The 18,258-nt window shown below is 37.0% G+C and overlaps 3 protein-coding genes across 3 annotated transcripts; 1 reads left to right on the forward strand and 2 right to left on the reverse strand.

The window, feature by feature from the left end:
* The first annotated feature begins 939 nt into the window (after nt 1–939).
* On the forward strand, nt 940–4,112 carry LOC109063392 (meprin A subunit beta-like). The gene is made up of 4 exons (XM_042732189.1): nt 940–1,077; nt 2,155–2,432; nt 3,382–3,453; nt 3,548–4,112. The coding sequence occupies exons 1-3, from the start codon at nt 1,075–1,077 to the stop codon at nt 3,428–3,430; spliced, it is 330 nt and encodes a 109-aa protein (XP_042588123.1). The 5' UTR covers nt 940–1,074; the 3' UTR covers nt 3,431–3,453; nt 3,548–4,112.
* Nucleotides 4,113–4,393: 281 nt separating this feature from the next.
* LOC109063102 (claudin-23) lies at nt 4,394–6,403 on the reverse strand. The gene has a single exon (XM_042732188.1). It carries the CDS (start codon nt 6,336–6,338, stop codon nt 5,529–5,531), a length of 810 nt encoding a protein of 269 aa, XP_042588122.1. The 5' UTR covers nt 6,339–6,403; the 3' UTR covers nt 4,394–5,528.
* A 616-nt stretch (nt 6,404–7,019) lies between these two features.
* On the reverse strand, nt 7,020–9,505 carry cldn23.2 (claudin 23.2). Its single transcript, XM_019080293.2, has one exon. It carries the CDS (start codon nt 9,351–9,353, stop codon nt 8,628–8,630), a length of 726 nt encoding a protein of 241 aa, XP_018935838.1. The 5' UTR covers nt 9,354–9,505; the 3' UTR covers nt 7,020–8,627.
* Between the last annotated feature and the right edge of the window lie 8,753 nt (nt 9,506–18,258).

Genomic DNA, 18,258 nt, shown 5'->3' on the forward strand with positions numbered 1-18,258 from the left:
TTTCAGTTGGCCAATATTTCTAAAAATCATTTCTTTTTATTGGTTTTAAGTAATATTCTAATTTTCTGAGATACTGAATTTGGGATTTTTCTTAGTTGTCATTTATAATCATCAAAATTAAAAGAAATAAACATTTGAAATATATCAGTCTGTGTGTAATGAATGAATATAATATACAAGTTTCACTTTTTGAATGGAAGTAGTGAAATAATCAACTTTTTGATGATATTCTAATTATATGACCAGCACCTGTATATAGGAACATTTTACATTAGCTGCTCCTCAAAAAATACTGTAACTTTAAACACGTTTTATAGTTGTTAACATCAGCTCACCTGCTGTTGTTAAAATCGGTTAACCCATGTCTGTACAGTCTACTCCATGTAAAAATACATTTTTAAACACGTTTTTAGATGACTGTGCCAAATTATTGCAGCAGTATTATAGACTCGGCATATAAATCGAGTTTACTAACGTTAGCTCTTTCTTTTCAGTTTCGAACTGTCTCTGACAAACACTGACTGAATGATTCATGAGTGATTCAGTCGCAGTCGTAAGATTATGAGAGGATTACAACTTAATTATTGCTGTCTCTTTCTCAAATGTAGACTTCATTTTAACTATAAAACATACCATTAAAATACAAATGTTTTAAGGATATATATAAAGTAACCGTAGCCTACACATGTGGCTTTATAAGCCGTTTAATGAGGGTGGAGAACGGGTTTCGGGACGCTCGCGGAACTGTGTGATTGTTTATCGGGCGTCACGGCACACGTTTGGCACATCCTTCACTGATTTAATTATCATAATACTGTTACTCCGGTGCTATATTCATCTGGCCCTTATTTTTCCTGTAAGCTGAGAGTTCACTCCTCCTTCGCCATGTGTTACCTGACAGGAGTTCGGTTTCACTGAGTGTTGTGCTGATGGGTGGGTCTCTTTTCTTCTTGGGAACTTTATGCATTCATCTGTTCTAAAGCCGTCTCTGTCACCATATTTTCCTGGAAGACCCTACAGTTTTGCATTCCAGTCATAGTTCTGAATGTATGTTTGTCAGTTTTCACGTGGAAAATGGTGAGTAGCCTAGATTTAAACGTGTACTACGCTATTTCAGTTGTTCTTTTGCCTTAGGGAGGTATTTGGTTTATTATTTTAAGGGTGCGACTAAAGGCTGTAAGCTGGCATCAGATTCACAGTCTGTCTGAACGCTCTCATTGCCAGTTAGGCTAGCCGTTTTGTTGGGGCTTGTTTATTTCAGTTGTCTTCATGTGTTAGTTTGAACCGTGCTTTCATTTGCTTGGAGAACTTGCTTAAAAAAAACTATACGTTTGCCTGTGTTAAGTGATACAGTTTATGTCCATTAAGTATTTCTAAAGAATTCGTTTGTATTTCATAGTTTTTGTTTTTTTTAAATAATTTGTTCCATCTCATTTTCTCACAGATATATAGTTTTTTTGTATATTATGTTTTTTTTTCATAGTTTTTGTTTTTTATTGTTCGCATTTAATGTATGTTTTATATCATTTTAAAAAATTCCCACACACACCACATTTGGTAACACACACTGTGCTGTCCATTGATTGAAAACATAGGCTATATTTAGGGTCCATCACATGCAACTTTGAATGTGACATACATATGAGAAAAGTGTCACATTTTTATGCAAAAAATGTTGAAGTAAGATTTTTAGAATTTATTTACATCTAAAATTGTTTAAACTATATACTCTATGCACATACATACAGTACATACTTTTAGGGTCAGAAAGATTTGTTTCGAAATGTTTTTTCTAAAATAAAAATTTAAAAATATATCTCAGATAATTATTTCGAATTTAAATTTGTTTTAAAAATATGCCAATTATTTTAATATTTATAAGAAATCTATATTTTATAACTTTTTATCGTTTATTTAAATATGTTAATGGTTTGTTTATTTTATTGTTTATTTCATATAAATATTTATTTCAAAAGATAAATATTTGTATTCAGCAAGGATGCATTAAATTGATCAAAATACATTTATAATATTTCAGATTTTTTTTACATCACAGAAATGTACTACATTTTAAAAATATATTAAAGTTTGTGTTAAACTGTAACAGTAATTCACAATATTTCTGTTTGCGTGTGTTTCCTTTTTGTTCTTCAGAACTTCAGCATGTCTGTTCCTGCCAGTGACGATGATGTTGTGTCTCGTCATCTGACTGCATGTGCTGATATAATATGCAAATATGGTAGATGTGTGCTGGTGGACGGCAAGGCCAGCTGTGAGTGTAAGCTGGGCTACGTTGGAGACACCTGTGACGAAACAATCAATGACGCTCTGTCTGTACCGCTCACCCTCGGCATCCTGGCGTTCATCATTGGCTTTATCATCCTGTTCTTTGGGATGGCTTTTTTCCGGCAAAGGCAAAAGGCAAAAATGAGGTGAGACTGAGATCTTTTTTTTTATCATTTAATTCAGAATGTCATTAAAAATGCTGTTCATGCATACTATAAAATGAACAAACCTGTTGTTTTTTATGAATACATTAAAGAAAACGCATAAAAAATAAAGTTATCATGATGAGGAGTATATCATCTAGATAGATATCATATTAACAGTTTGTTTCTTCATCAGATTTGGAGAAATGTAGCATTCCATCACTTGCTCACCAATGGATGCTCTGCAGTGAATGGGTGCCGTCAGAATAAGAGTCCAAACAGCTGATAAAAACATCACAAGTAATCCACACCACTCCAGTCCATCAGTTAATGTCTTGTGATGTGAAAAGCTGTGAGTTTTTAAGAAACAAATCCATCGTTAAAGCATTTTTTACTTCAAACCATTGCTTCTGGCTTCCTCCAGTGAAAAAAAAAAAAAAAGTTATTTTATCTGCATCAGGTGAGAAATATGCACAGATGAACAAAAACAGTCCAAAACAGCTCTAAACAAATAAATTGATGGATTTTGAGAACAACTGGAGGAAGCGTTATTATGGATTATGAACTCATATTTTGGCCAGAAGCAATGGTTTGAAGTTAAAATGTCTTTAATGATGGATTTGTTTTAATCCAAACATGCAGCTTTTCTTTTCACAGGCCATTGATTGCAGGACTGGAGTGCTGTGGATCACTTGTGGATTATTGTGATGTTTTTATCAGCTGTTTGGACTCTCAGTCTGACGGCACCCATTCACTGCAGAGCAAGTGATGCAATGCTACATTTCTCCAAATCTGATGAAGAAACAAACTCATCATCTCGGATGGCCAGAGGATGAGTGTATTTTCAACAAATTTTTGTTTTCGGGTGAACTACTTAATAGCATGATTTCAGTGTTGCGTGATTTGAAGTGATGAAAATGTCTGTAAACCAAATTTGTCATTTTGTCAACAGAAAAAAGGCAGCTGAAGAAGCCCTGTTAAGAAATGGAGCACATCTTTAACATGTTTTAATGCCAAAAAATAGGTTTGTGGTTCTACATCACAATGTCTCAAATGAACTCTATTGTGATGGTAACTCACTCTTTTCTCTCTCTCTCTTTGTGTCCCTCTTCAAACAGTGTCTTCAACACATGAAGCACTTCATGTACACTCCAATTAAATACACTTTCCACCATGACACTTAATGTGCATGAATAGATCTATTCATCTCATGTTATACTGGTGTACATATGTAGTGGCGTAGCACTGAATGCACTCAACATTAACTGACAACTCTTGTATATGAAATCCGTGAAGTCCGCAGCACATTTGATTGATTCTAGAACATGACTTGAGTTGGTGTACCTGCTGGGAGATGCATGTAAATCACGTTAAACATGCATTGACTGGTTCCTGAAACATGCCAGGTATTTCAGTGCTGTTTTTCTGCTGTTATATTTAGCTCAGTCCTGATTAGTGAGTTTGAATAACTGAAAGCTGACTAGTTTCATAGACTGATAAGCCACAGATAAGTATCTTTTATAGAGAACAGTCACGCCATTTTTTATAATGGGTTTTGGTTGTGTTTACTTTCACTTTTGGAGTTTCATAACAACCTTTTTTTATTTTGTTTAGTAGAACCCTCATTCAACTGTTAACATGACTGTCTGTATACAGTATTTTGGAATAAAGATATTTGTTTTTTGTCTGCTTCTATTTCTCATATTTCCGACTGAATGTCTGATTCAGTGCACTTCAACAATATTTGCTATATTTTAACGATATGTTTCCAAGTGAAAAGGACATTTCTTAATTAAGGCATCTTTATGCATGTAAATTAATTAATTTCACATTAAGTTTGCTATATACTTTTGTTTTAATGCCCATAGTTTCTGATATCAATATGTATACAACTGCATATTTGCAATAATAAACATCGTTCACGTTGAAATATTCCATTATAATCGATGCACAATACAACAGTGTTTGCTTTTAATAAATAGTACTTTATTACACAAACCTTGACCCCAATGGGAAATTACAGTCAAATAAAGTCATTATAATCTTATTTACCCTCTTCTTCTTTTATCTGTAAGAGCATTTGACCTCATTTGCACTGCTGCCCTTATATGTATCTGTTTTATAGTTAATGATTAACTTTATTCATTTATTGTTGTAATACATTTTTTATTTTGTTGTGTAACAGGCAAGTTTGTTTTGTACTTCCAGACTGAAGGTATACGCTGTCTGCATACTGTCATACAAGAAGCAGCTGATCATTTATTATGCAATGGCAGGAAGTATTTATATGTGATATTAATGTATAGCCACAGGTTTAAATGTAAAAATAAAATAACAACACAAAATCTAGGTATTTAATACAGCAAACTTAATGTTGTGGAGCAATATACTTCATATCTATCACTTCATTGTTCACATGACTCACAGATCAGCTGACAATTCAAACATGACCCACATGCTGCAGAGCATGCAATGGAGATAAAACTGACACGACCGGTATTACTAGTTACACTGCATCAGAGACCTCTTTTGACTAACTTCAGGCTGTTTTTCCACAGCAAAGGAAAATATTGCACAATTCATTTTTCAAATGAGCTTGTTTTTATACAATCTTACAGTATGTATAGTGATATATCATTAGCTTATATCTTCCATTAAGATGCATGAGTTGATTTTAGTCAATCTTTCGGCAGGAAGTTACATTTTGTCTATTTACAACCTTCATGTTGCTTAGCATAAGAGTGCAACTGGCAAGCACAATCAGTAACTGGTGTAAACATGTAAAATACTTGTAAAAGAAAAAGTGTATAATCATCTTAAAAATAAAGCTTTTTTTTCTTCTTTTTTTTTGTGCAGTGGTTCCATATAAGAACCTTTTTGGCAGCCTTTCAGTAAAAATAAAACATTTCTTCTAAAGTACCCTAAAATCTAAATATAAAGAACTTTTGTGCAATCGAAAGGATGTTAAAGGTTCTAAATGAAACATCAGTGTCAACAAAGAACCTTAATTTAGTGCAGCTGTTCTAACATCTCTCAGGTCTTTAACAGTTGTTACATCTCACAAAATATTCACAGTATGTACTGACTAGGTTAGTCATTTCACAGATCAGCATCGTAAGGTCTTCCAGTGTAGGATGTGTTGACGGATCCTCTGTCTCGGGGTTTGGCTCTTGGGAAGTCCAGGTCATCGTCTAGTGACTTCTGCGAGTACGGCACGCTGCTTTCAGTGTTCCTGCTGAAGCTTCTCGGTACGTTGACCCTCGGCAGAGGCGTCGGTCTGTCTGTTGCTGGCCGTTGTGTTGTGTAGGTTCGAGACTTTTCTCCGCGGATGCGTCCACCGCAGCAGGAGAAAATCCCGAGGAACATCACAAAACCCCCGAGGACCTCCATGATGCCTCCGATGTAGCCCAAAATGATGCAGTAGCCGACACGAATGTCATCTGCTCTGTTTGGATCTCTTTTGACGGAGGTGGAATTGATGCTGGTGAGGATATGAGTGTACCACGCAATGGGAATGATGGTCAGGGCTCCGGAGCAGAAGATAAGGAGGCCACCCAAAGAAGCCAGTACCCATCTGGGTCTGTCCTTCCAGCATCTGACTCCAGGTGTTGCCAACGCCAGGCCGAGCAATGTCACAATCAACGACGCGACCATCATTCCTTTAGCGATCGGAATGATCTGGCTGTTAAAATAAATTTGGTCGTTGCCTTGCTGGTTGCACAGCTGGGATCTAGACGTTGTGGAGGTTCTGCAGATGTCCCAGATTCCCTGTTCCACCACCAGATCCAAAGGCTCGTTTGCCAGGTTGTTGATGGTGCGCCAGTTTGGCGCGACTGTGCTGGTCAGGTTCAGGATCCATCCGCAGGGGGCCAGGACCATGCCGAATATCAGGATCCCCGGAGTCCGCATGGTTGAGGGTCGAGCTGCTGTCCGCTTCTGAAGCGAGTCAAGTGTGTCTGCTGCTTAAGAAGAAACATACTGAAACTCGGAGGAGGTGGATCCATATGATTAGCATCTGAAGGGTGTGGTGTTGAATGTCTGGTTCAAACACAGACAAAACTGGTTTTCGATGCATGCCGTGTTTCAGCTGAACTTGGAACACCAGTATGCAGGGCTAGGGGATCAATAAAAGAGACTGGGGCAAGTTGTCTCAAAGAAAAATTGTTTATACAAGAGAAACTATGAGGTTTCAGGTCAAAAGTTAATCTGCATAAAGTTTTGTTTAATAGCAAGTTGTCTATGTTGGTTTCAATCACCTAGTCCAAAATCGTCTTAAAATAAAATGTTTCAAACACATGTGCCTTTTCATCTCAGTTTATTCATTTAGTTGATAATTGGGCCAAATAATGTTACAATATACATTTTTGCTGTTTCATTTGTTCATGTTTTTGGTTTGTTTGATTGTTTTCGCAACTTTTTTACAGTTTACATTACGCTGAAAGCCAACACATGGTCAGTAATTATAGATTTAATAATAATAATACATTTTAAAATGCTGACAAGTTATAGTACATTCAAATATTATAGAATATAGGTTCATAAATAAAGAAAACTTTTAAAATATAACGTAAAATCACATTTAAAACAGCAAAAGGAGGACAACATTTATTATTGGAACGCATAAAATTGTACACATATTTTTTATTATATTAATACAGGTAAACATATGCGGATATTGTTCATCTATCACAATCATAAACATACAGAAAAATAAACAGCCTTCAATCATTTGCCCTAGATTTGATGGGTGGACGTCAATTACGACATTACCGCTCACAAAAACTTCCACAGAGATATTCTGAATATCGTTCTGTCTATCGTAAACACCAGTGACAGACATTTCTGCAAACATTCCAAGCCTATGTGAGCAGTGGCTGTGCAAAGATTAGCTTCCTTCAGAATTTATTTTTCTTGGTATAACTGTACAAACTCTAGAGCTTCCTGATAAGTTAAATATTTATACATTAGTATGCTACTACAAAAAGAGATGGAGGGTAGGCCTACTGCCTCTGCAATGATGAGGGCCTCGCAATATAAAGTGCAATGTACAGAACCAAACTAATGGTGTTAGTGCTCTTCAATAGAACTTCAAAACCTTATCAGGTACAATATTTATGATGGCAGATCCATCGTTTCCGCTAAAATACTATAGCTGACATGACCGATAACATCCACGATAATACAGGTGGTAAACAATAGGTCACATGATGAATTACAGTTAATCAAAATAACCTTTCCGTGAACCACGGCTAATAAAAACATACAGACAGCAGGCCTACACACACACACACTAAAATAATGTTTAACATGAACTAAACATCCTAAAATGTAACTTAAAACACATGACTTGCAATAAAAAAAATATGTGTAAACAACTATATAAAATTTAGGCCACTTCCTTTTACAACTGTACAACAAGATTTACTAAAATATAAGGAACTTTCATTGTAAATTTCAATGTTAACATTAGTCTACCTGAAAAAAAATCTTGCTTATTGTCTCAGTTGCTCAAAAACCCACTTTATGAAAACTTTAATATACTAAATATTATCTAATATATATTTCTGAGGCAACAAGTCTTTCTAGGTTAACAAATTAAGATTTAGAGTGTACAAAATACATATTTTTCCAAAATATTTGACATTAACCTCTAAACTGTCACCACCATTTTTGAATACAGATTGAATACAGTGCACTATTCAAACTAATTCATGAATGAATACATTTTAATATGACTTTTCTTGGTAAAGCAATGTCAGATTTTAAATGTTTTTCACATGATGAAATTTGAGGTTTTGATATATAATTTATGATGATACTTTTTGTGACAAAGGTCAACACTCCTATCATGATGTAGATTTTTGAGGAGCACTCTTGTCTTAAATTAATCTATGTTCCTACATAATTTGTAACAAAATAACACCGGTAAAATATCTATTTCGGAGACTTTTCCAACGATATATAGGCTAGTTTTTCATGATTACGATTTAATTGTAATATAGTGAAGTAAACCGGCTTCCTCTGAGGGTTAAATATCTTAAATCTAATATTTATTGAAGGGATAACCCTAAACAGAACTGTTATTAAAAAGAATCTGATTTCATCTGACCGTCAATCGCGATTTTTACGCGGTAAGCGATGGTTATCATGATGAGTTTCTTGCGTGCAGTTTGTTCACGAGATCAAAAGTTAGTTCTTTCACAAATCTGTGTCGTAAGGTCGTGCTCTGTAAGCAGTGCTAGTCGCTGGTCTGCTGTCCTGCTGTGTCTTGGCCCGTGAGAAGTCCATCTCGCTTTGTTTGGAGTAATAGGGGACGCTGCTGCCGCTGCTGACGCTGGGCACCGTGTCTCTGCGCGCCGGAGAGGGAACGCGCTTCTGACCGCTGCAGCGCAGGCACAGACCGATGGACATCACCAGCCCACCGAGGACCTCCATGATCCCGCCGATGAAGCCCAGCACCAGGCAGTATCCCACACGGACATCGGTGGATGCGGAGAAGATGGAGGTCATGATGTGAGTGTACCACGCCACTGGGATGATGGTGAGGACCCCTGAGATGAAGATGAGGAGACCTCCGACCCCAGCGACCGTCCAGTTTGGTTTCTCAGTCCAGCATCGGACTCCAGCTGAGGCCACGCCGATGGCAATGATATTGAGGATGAGCGACGACAGCATCAGACCTCGCGCGATCTGGATGATCTGGGCGCCGAAGTACCGCGTGTCCTGCTGGCTGCACTGAATATCCCGGGACGATGTGAAAGTCCTGCAGATGTCCCATAATCCCTGCTGGATGACCAGGTCGCTGGGTTCCCCCGGGATGTTGTTGATCGTGCGCCAGGCTGGTGCCACGGTGCTGGTCAGCTCCAGGATCCAGCCGCAAGGCGCGAGCACCATCCCGAAAATAAAAATCCCTGGAGTTCGCATGATGATGGGTTCAGGTAGCCTTGCTGGCAATGGATGGATTTGTTTCCGGTTTGTTTAAAAAGTAGCTGGGCGGCAGAAACTTCTCGCGGGTGGACCTCGTAAAGTCTGGCTATTGTTGAACGTCACGTGATTGCGCGTGTCAACATCAAAACCGCTCCAGGTTTCGACAACCTGTCCTAGGCGCACCTGTGGAGCCCCGCCCACTGAGTGTTACATCAAGATTCAAGAGTTTTTATTTGTCACATACACAATTATATAGAGCATATATAACCAGCAGTGAAATGTGAGTCAGGTCCGCTCCATGGACAGTGCAATTATTAAAGAATACAACACAGATGAAAATATACATAAATATAGCTTTGAAACAATGAAAAATAAAAGTAAACAATAAAAATATAAGAATAAAATATAAAATATATAAAAGAGATGTATACTGTAGAATTAAATATATAGTGGAAAATAATGTGCATGAAAGTAAACTGTAGTCTTAAATATTAAGATACACAGGAATGTACAAGAGGCAAATGTGCAAACAGGTTGACACTTTCAGTATGTCAATGTGAGGTAGTGAATGATGAATATCTTACTGATAAAGTGAATATTAAGTGGAGTCATGAAGATGTTAAGAGGCTGGTTTTGAGTTTAGGAGCCTGATGGCCTGGGGGAAGAAACTCCTCCAAAGTATCTCAGTTTTTGACATCAGGCTACGGAAACGCTTACCAGATGGCAGCAAAGTGAAAAGATGGTTACTGGGGTGAATGGAGTCCTTGATGATTTTAACAGCTCTGCTTTTGCAGCGTTTGAGGTAGATGTCCTGCAGAGAGGGGAGAGCAGACCCTGAGATGCGCTCAGCTAAGCGCACAACTCTCTGCAGGGCTTTGCAGTCATGACTGGAGCTGTTCCCATACCACACTGATATACACTGAGTCAATACGCTTTCTATGGCCCCTGAATAGAAAGTTTTCAGGATTTGCAGGTGAAACCCTTAATTTTCTCAGCTGTCTCAGATGGTACAGTCTTTGCCTGGCTTTATTAACCTGAGGTTGAATGTGTGTACTCCAAGTCAGGTCCTCTGAGATGTTTACACCGAGGTACTTGAAGCTGCTCACCCTCTCCACAGGGGTCCCGCTGATCATAAGAGGAGTATAGGGCTGCTGCTGTCTCTTCCTGAAGTCAACAATCAGCTCTTTGGTTTTGCTCACATTCAGAGAGAGAGGGACAACTTGTCCTGCACCATGATGTTAATTTCTCTACCTCATCCAAGTATGCGGTCTCATTATTGTTGGAAATGAGGCCCAGAACCACAGTATCATCAGCAAATTTAATAATAGATGTGGAGCTGTGGGAAGACACGCAGTCATGTGTGTAGAGAGAGTAGAGCAGGGGACTCAGGACACAGCCCTGTGGAGCTCCTACGTTCAGGGTGATGGAGTTAGAGGTGAACTGGCCTACTTTCACCACTTGAGGTCTGCCGGTGAGGAAATCAAGAAACCAGTTGCATAGTGAAGAATTCAGGCCGAGGTCCATGAGTTTAGAAGCTAGCGTGATGGGGACTATAGTATTGAAAGCTGAGCTGTAATCGATGAAAAGCAGCCTTACATAGTTCCCATTTTTGCTGTCGATGTGGGTGAGGGAGGAGTGTAGAACGTGAGAGATGGCATCCTCACAGGATCTGTTTGGCTGATAGGCAAACTGAAGAGGGTCCAGTGTATCAGGTATGAAGGAGCAGATGAAGTTTTTAACCAGACCCTCAAAGACCTTCATGACTATTGATGTGAGGGCAACTGGACGGTAGTCATTCAGGCAAGAGGGGTTATTGTTCTTAGGCACAGGGATGATGACAGATTTTTTTGAAGGAGGTGGGAACCACCGATGTAGCAAGAGACTCATTAAAAATGGATGTAAACAAACCAGCGAGCTGATCAGCACAGGACCGCAGAATACGGCCAGAAATCCCATCAGGTTCGGCTGCTTTCCTGACATTCACTCGCTTTAGAGCCCTCCGAACCTCATCCTCTGACACGGTGATTACATGATTATCTCTGCTCTGACTGCTGCTTTCTGACGCACTGATCGGCAGACTCGCGGTGCTCAGATTGCTTTCATAGCGACCGTAGAAAGTGTTTAGCTCGTCAGCCAGCGACGGATCTGCTCTCACCTCTGCAGAGGATTTATTTCCAAAGGCACAGATGGTTCTTAGTCCTTGCCACATGCATTGGGAGTCATTTAGCTGGAAATGGTACTCTATTCGTTCCCTGTATCGGAGTTTGGCGGCTCTTACTGCGCGTCGGAGAGCATAGCGCGATGCTTTGTACTCACTCATGTTTCCCGACAAAAGGACCGCGTTGTAAGCAGCAGTGCGTTTGTTTACTGCTGCACGGATTGTACTGTCCACCCAGGTTTCTGATTAGAGAAGGTCCTATAGATATTGTATCCGTAGCTTGTTCGGCTAGCGTGTTTTACAAAGCTTAATGCTACATCCGTGAATTCGCTGACGTCAGATGAACTTGCCCGAAACATGTCCCAGCCTACCTCATCAAGAGCCGCCTGTAGCATGGCTTCTGAGTGGGCTGGACCAGCGCGTCACCACCCTCTGCACCGGGGGTTCTTGAACGAGCCTTTGTTTTATATTCCGGTGTGAGGAAAATGGCGGCATGGTCGATTTGCCGAAAGCCGGTAGTGAGCGAGCTTTGTAGGCATGCTTAAACTGAGTGTAGCAATGATCCAGTGTATTCGGTTCTCTGGTTGGACAGGATACATGTTGATTAAAATAGGCATAAACCTGCATGAGGTTGGCTTTGTTGAAGTCCCCAGCGATGATAACAGCAGCGTCAGGATGTTTGTTGATGTTGCCGCTGAGCGCATCGTGAAGCTCGGACAAAGCCAAACCGGTTGTCAGTTGTGTGGTGGGATGTAGACAGCAGTAACGATGATCGATGAAAACTCCCGGGAAAGATAGAATGGGCGGCAAATAATAGATAAATGTTCCAGATGAGGCGAGCAGGAGCGCGACAGAGTGGAGATATTCCTGGGGTCACACCATTTCTTGTTAATCATGAAACACACTCCTCCACCTTTGGATTTTTACCGGCCTCGGCTGTCCTGTCCATCCGTAAAACAGAGAAGTTTTCAGACGGCGTTACAGCAGTGTCCGGGACCGAGGGCGTGAGCCATGTTTCAGACAAACAAAGGATGTTACAGTCCCTAATGTCCCGTTGGAAACTTATCCTGGCTCTAAGATCGTCCATCTTATTCTCCAGAGACTGGACATTGGCGAGCAGAATGCTCGGTAGAGGAGGACTGTGAGCTCTTTTTCTCAGTCTGTTGCGGACCCCAGCACGTTTCCCGCGGTGTTTCTTGATCCGTCGCCTCGGGTGGTTATTCAGGTGGCCATTGTTCTTCTCGGTGTTCCGGAGAATCTCAGATGGCCACGATGGGTTGGAGGATAAAGTGTCCTGAAAAAGGTTAGTGAAGCGGTATCCAATGTCCAAAAGTGTTCCTTTGGTCGTAAGTGATCAGTGCAGAGGTTAATGTGTGTGCAAAAAGAGCAAAGCAAAAGTAGGTAAAAGAGGAAATAAAAACACAATCTAAGCGGAGCGACCTGGACGGCGACCGAACTCGGCGGCGCCATCTTGGAATTTTTTTTTTTTTTTCCATGTGGGGGACCGCCCACTGAGTGTTACATCACGCGCCATAATTTGTTTTTGGGGTGGTATTTGGTGGTTTTGTTGGTATTTTGTTTATGTTTTGTTTTTTGTAGGTTTATTTTTTTTATCATTTGTTCATGAAGTGCTAGTTGAAAGTTTAATTGGAATATACTTTCAATTTCATTTTATATCCATCAGAGCATATACTACAATTGCGCCCCTATCGGCACAAGGTCGTGGTTCATATTAATGTTTTGTACTCTTTTATTGCACCGTGATTTGCGTTTCGTGTAGCTCAGTTGGTAGATTATTGCGTTATACCTTGATATGCAATCATGCTATCATGGGTTCGATCCCCGAGAATGGACGTGCACGTAAAATGTATGTTATGCTCAATAAATCATATTTAGCATGATTTCTGTGAGGGTTAGGTTTAGGGGGTGGGGGTTAGGTGTGGTCATTCGAACGAATAAGCCTGAACCTAGTAAAAACTATGTATGAATTACTGTGAGATCGGTGTAAAAAGTCCACACATTGCATTTAAATAAACGTGCGTTTTGATTGGTAATGACGTTATACGTCATTTCATGACGGACAGATGCAACGCGATACTGTCATTATTTTTACGCCCGCTAGGGGCCGCTAAAAAACGTTAAAAACGTAAAATAGGTCGTAATAAGGTGCTTGCACAAACGACCTATATTGGTCGTTTTTTTGTTGGGAGGACAGGGCTCGTTTAATTGGAATATACTTTCAATTTCATTTTATATAGCCTACTGTTTTTATATGGTAATTATTTTTTTTTTTTTGTATGGACGGCCAAATTACTCAAAATTAAATCATTAAAAAAATTCTGAAATATATAAATAAATCGTTAAATACATAATTAAATAACTAAATACATAAATGCATAAATAAATAAATATCCATTCATCCATTTATTGATTCTTTAAATTGTTTATTTATTTGTTTAAATAATTCATTTTCAGAGTTACATGCTGACAACCATAATCCTGAAAATGAAATGTGAAGGAAATAAATGAATGAATAAATAAATGAATTAATTAATTAATGATTTATGTATTTATTTAAATATGTATTTAATTATTTAATTATATATTCATCAATTTATTTAGATATTTCAATATTTATTTAATGATTTAATTTTGAGTAATTTGGCCCTCAATATATTTTTTTCTTTTATTGTTGATGTCACTTTCTCATTTATGTCATTTATTTTAACACACAGAACCTTTATTTTTAATTTGAGGAAAATCGTAGTTTTAATTGTTATAATATGTTACTGTTTTGAACATTTTGTACATTTTTAAGAATAAAAAGGAAATAAAAGAAAAGGTAAAGGGAAAAATAATTTATTATATTAGTTAAGTTTAACAACAAGTTAAATAACTGTTAGGTTGGGTTCTTTGGGTTATTTTTAAATCTCTTTTATCTTTTTTTTTAAATATCTATTCTTTTAGTCTTCTGAATTTCTGTTATCTAAAAAGTTTAGTGATATGACTGCCATTGTCAACCAGTGCTTGTCAAGCTTGTCTGCTTTGCTCTGTAATCAACTGAACATTGAAGTGCTTGCGAAGCTGATGACGCAAAGCAATAAATAACAGAATCATCTGCATAAAGATGATATTTAATGTTTGGGATGTTATCACAAATATTATTTATGTATAACGAAAAATAAAGGGGGTCCCAAAACTGATCCCTGAGGTACGCCCTTTGAAACTGACAGGACAGATGACATACAGTCTTTCGAGACCACAGACTGTGTTCTACCTGATAAATAGTCAGCAAACCAATTTATAGCAGATTCAGAAAGACCAACAGTGGCAAGTCTTTTTAATAAGATGCTATGATCAACTGTGTCAAAAGCCTTTGATAAATCAAGAAAAAGAGCTGAACAAATCTGTTTACCATCTAAAGCAGTAGTTATATCGCTAAGCAATTTCATTGCAGCTGTAATGGTACTATGTTGTTTTCTAAAACCGGACTGGAAGGGAGAGTGAAGTTTATTTAATTCCAGATAAGTTTTTAATTGTTCGTTTACTAGTTTCTCTAAAAGTTAAGATAAGACACACAATTTAGATATTGGCCTGTAATATTTAAATGCAATGGGTCACCCCCTTTAAATAGAGGAGAAACGAAGGCAGTCTTCCAGATCCTTGGAAGTTCACACGAAGAGATAGAAAGATTAAATAAATATGGTTCAGCAATAAAATCTGCTGCTACCTTTAGATAAAAAGGTTCCAGCTTATAAGGGCCTGCGGGTCTGTCATATTTTGAGTGCACTGTTTTCTAAAAATTTATGCTGCATTAAAACCAATCCAAACGTTAAAACGAAATAAACATTAAAATGGAATCAAATAAAATAGAATAAATAAACTTTTTTGGTAACACTTTATAATAAATGCACACTATTAATCATTAATTAAGCATTAGTAAACAGATAATTCATAATTTATAAAGCATTAATAGACATTAAAAGCAGTTTATAATACAGATATAAATGCTTTATTCTTGATTTAAAAGCATATCTATAATGTGGTTAATAATTTTATTGTCATACTTTATTCATGATCAAGTATCATTTCTCAATGAAGTAATAGCATTATTTACAAACCAGTTATTTAGGAGTTGCCAGTGATCATAAGATCACAAGAAATTGTAAGTAAATGTAGTAAATTCAGGTATTTATAAAGCATTTAGTAGTGGTCAGTTAACTATGTATGTGAGCTCATCTAAAGTGAGGACTAGTTATGCCTTGTAAAGCATTTATAAAGGATATTTAAAGGCTCGGTTCTCTTCTAAACAGGGAAAAATGAAACAAACACAACACAGTGATACAGAACATAGAAATATTAACAGCCTTTAAATCTCATTTGTAAAAGCTTTACAAGGCATAAATAGTCCTCACTTTAGATGAGCTCACAATAATAGTTAACTAACAACTACTATGTTTTATAATTACCTGAATTAACCCTGAATTACAGTAGAAATACATGTTAATAAACCATTTATTAACACTCTAAGTAACTATTACTATATGTCTGAAAAATAAGATGTATGAATGCACATTTAAATAGTTTATTAATCATTTACTTACAATTTCTAAGTGATCTTATGAACCACTGACAACTCCTTAATAACTGGTGTGTAATATAATGCTATACTTCATTTAGAAATGATAAATTGATCATTAATAAAGTATGAAAAAACAATTATTAAATACATAATAGATATGCTTTTAAATCAAGTATAAAAGTTTTTATATCTGTATTTATGAAACTGCTTATTAATGTCTATTAATGCTTTATAAATGATGAATTAACTGTTTCCTAATGCTTAACTAATGATTAATAGCGTGCAGTTATTATAAAGTGTTACCACTTTTTTTTTAATTTCAGGTAGTTGCAAAGGCAACATTTCTCATTATCATTTATTTAAATCATTGTCTCTTTACCATTTAGTTAAACTTGATGTAGTATAAAAATCAAAGTGGCAAATAAAACTATTATTAAAAGATTATTGCATTATGTTTGACAAGAAAATACTATTTCAGTCTTTATTTCTCACATTTAATTCAATGTGTTAATTAATAATTAGTGCTGTCGAACGATTAATTGTGATTAATCGCATTCAAAATAAAAGTTTTTGTTTACAGAATTTATGTGTGTGTTGTGTATATTTATTATGTATATATAAATACACACACATGCATGTATATATTTAAGAAAAAGATGTTATGTTTATATTTTAAATATATTTATAAATAATATTAATCATATGAATATACATACAGTATATGCATGTAAATACATATTTTCAAAATATATACATGCATGTGTGTGCATTTATATATACATAATAAATATGCACAGTACACACACATATATTATGTAAACAAAAACTTATTTTGAATTCGATTAATCGCGATTAATCGTTCGACAGCACTGTTAATCAATTATATAAAAACTAAATAGGCATATTTAAGGGGGAAGGGGGGACAAAAACGCACAACAAACTAAAACTAATTCCAAATATTAATACAAAAAATGATTAGAGTAATGATACTAAAATAAGAGTGCTCTGCTTTAAGTGCTGCATTCTGAATGTGCTGGCACGTTGTCATTTTCTGTAAAGGTTGTTGCATCATTTTGGAGCCAGAAATGCGGATGCACACTCGAAACCACGAAAGCATGTTTGAAATGACATCCTGGCATACAGTAAAGTCACTCTGAAACTACAGCCGTTCCCTGAACACGCCTCTAAATCATGAATGAAGGCAATGCTTTATGTTTAGACTGTTCTATTATTCCTGTTTCACCATAGTTAACAGCTTATCTGCTGACAGAATAGCCTAAATGCATTACTTTCCCTGCCCAAAATACTGGCTTAAACCGGTCTACGTTGCTTTGTTGTTCCTGGCTTGTCTAAGATAGTTTATCTGGCCTACCCACTCGGCATTAAACTGATAAAACTGAAAGCCAAGAGCAGAGGAAACATATGTTCCAACTCAGACCAGCAAACCACCTCATGCTGGTCTTTTCAGCAGGTTACTTTCTTGCTTTCTGACCGACTTGTTCTGTTTTGTACAATTATGTTCATGCATTTATGAGTTGCAAAACAAAGTCAACACGGCCTTTGTTTCTACTGTGCTCCACCTATATGACTCTCTACACATATTGTGACATATTTTGACAGATCATCACAGAATGTGGTTTGGAATGACGATAAACCTGACTAAATAGTCTCAGCAAATGTAATGATGATACGACAAGAAGACGGCATGTCGTTTTAGTCTGTACTCTTGCTATGTCTATGTCAATGAACTATAATCACAATGTTATAATTAGGCTATACCCAGTGATTGATATTAATATCCGACACCTTTAACATTCTTATGACAGTTTCAATGATGTAGTCTAGTCTAATGTTAGGCTTTATTGAGAAAAAAAATCCATTTAAGACCTATGATAATTTTCTCTGAAATTAGCCTGATTTTGTTTCCCACCTGTCATTTCAGATCTTAGTATTAATAAATTTCGTCGTATTTAACAGAATGTTTCTCTGAATTCTCACTTCGGTGAATTACCTTAGATTTGCTTCCACCTAGTGGTTAGTTTTAGTCATAACACTGTCACACGTTTACATATACTTCGTTAAAGTTTATATATGGTCCCCTGCCAACATTTGTGTATTTTAATAACACCATCTGCCTAGAAAGCGCATTTGCCGTCTCTTTA

The sequence above is a fragment of the Cyprinus carpio genome, chromosome B10 (assembly GCF_018340385.1).
Source record: "Cyprinus carpio isolate SPL01 chromosome B10, ASM1834038v1, whole genome shotgun sequence".
Lineage (NCBI taxonomy): Eukaryota > Metazoa > Chordata > Actinopteri > Cypriniformes > Cyprinidae > Cyprinus > Cyprinus carpio.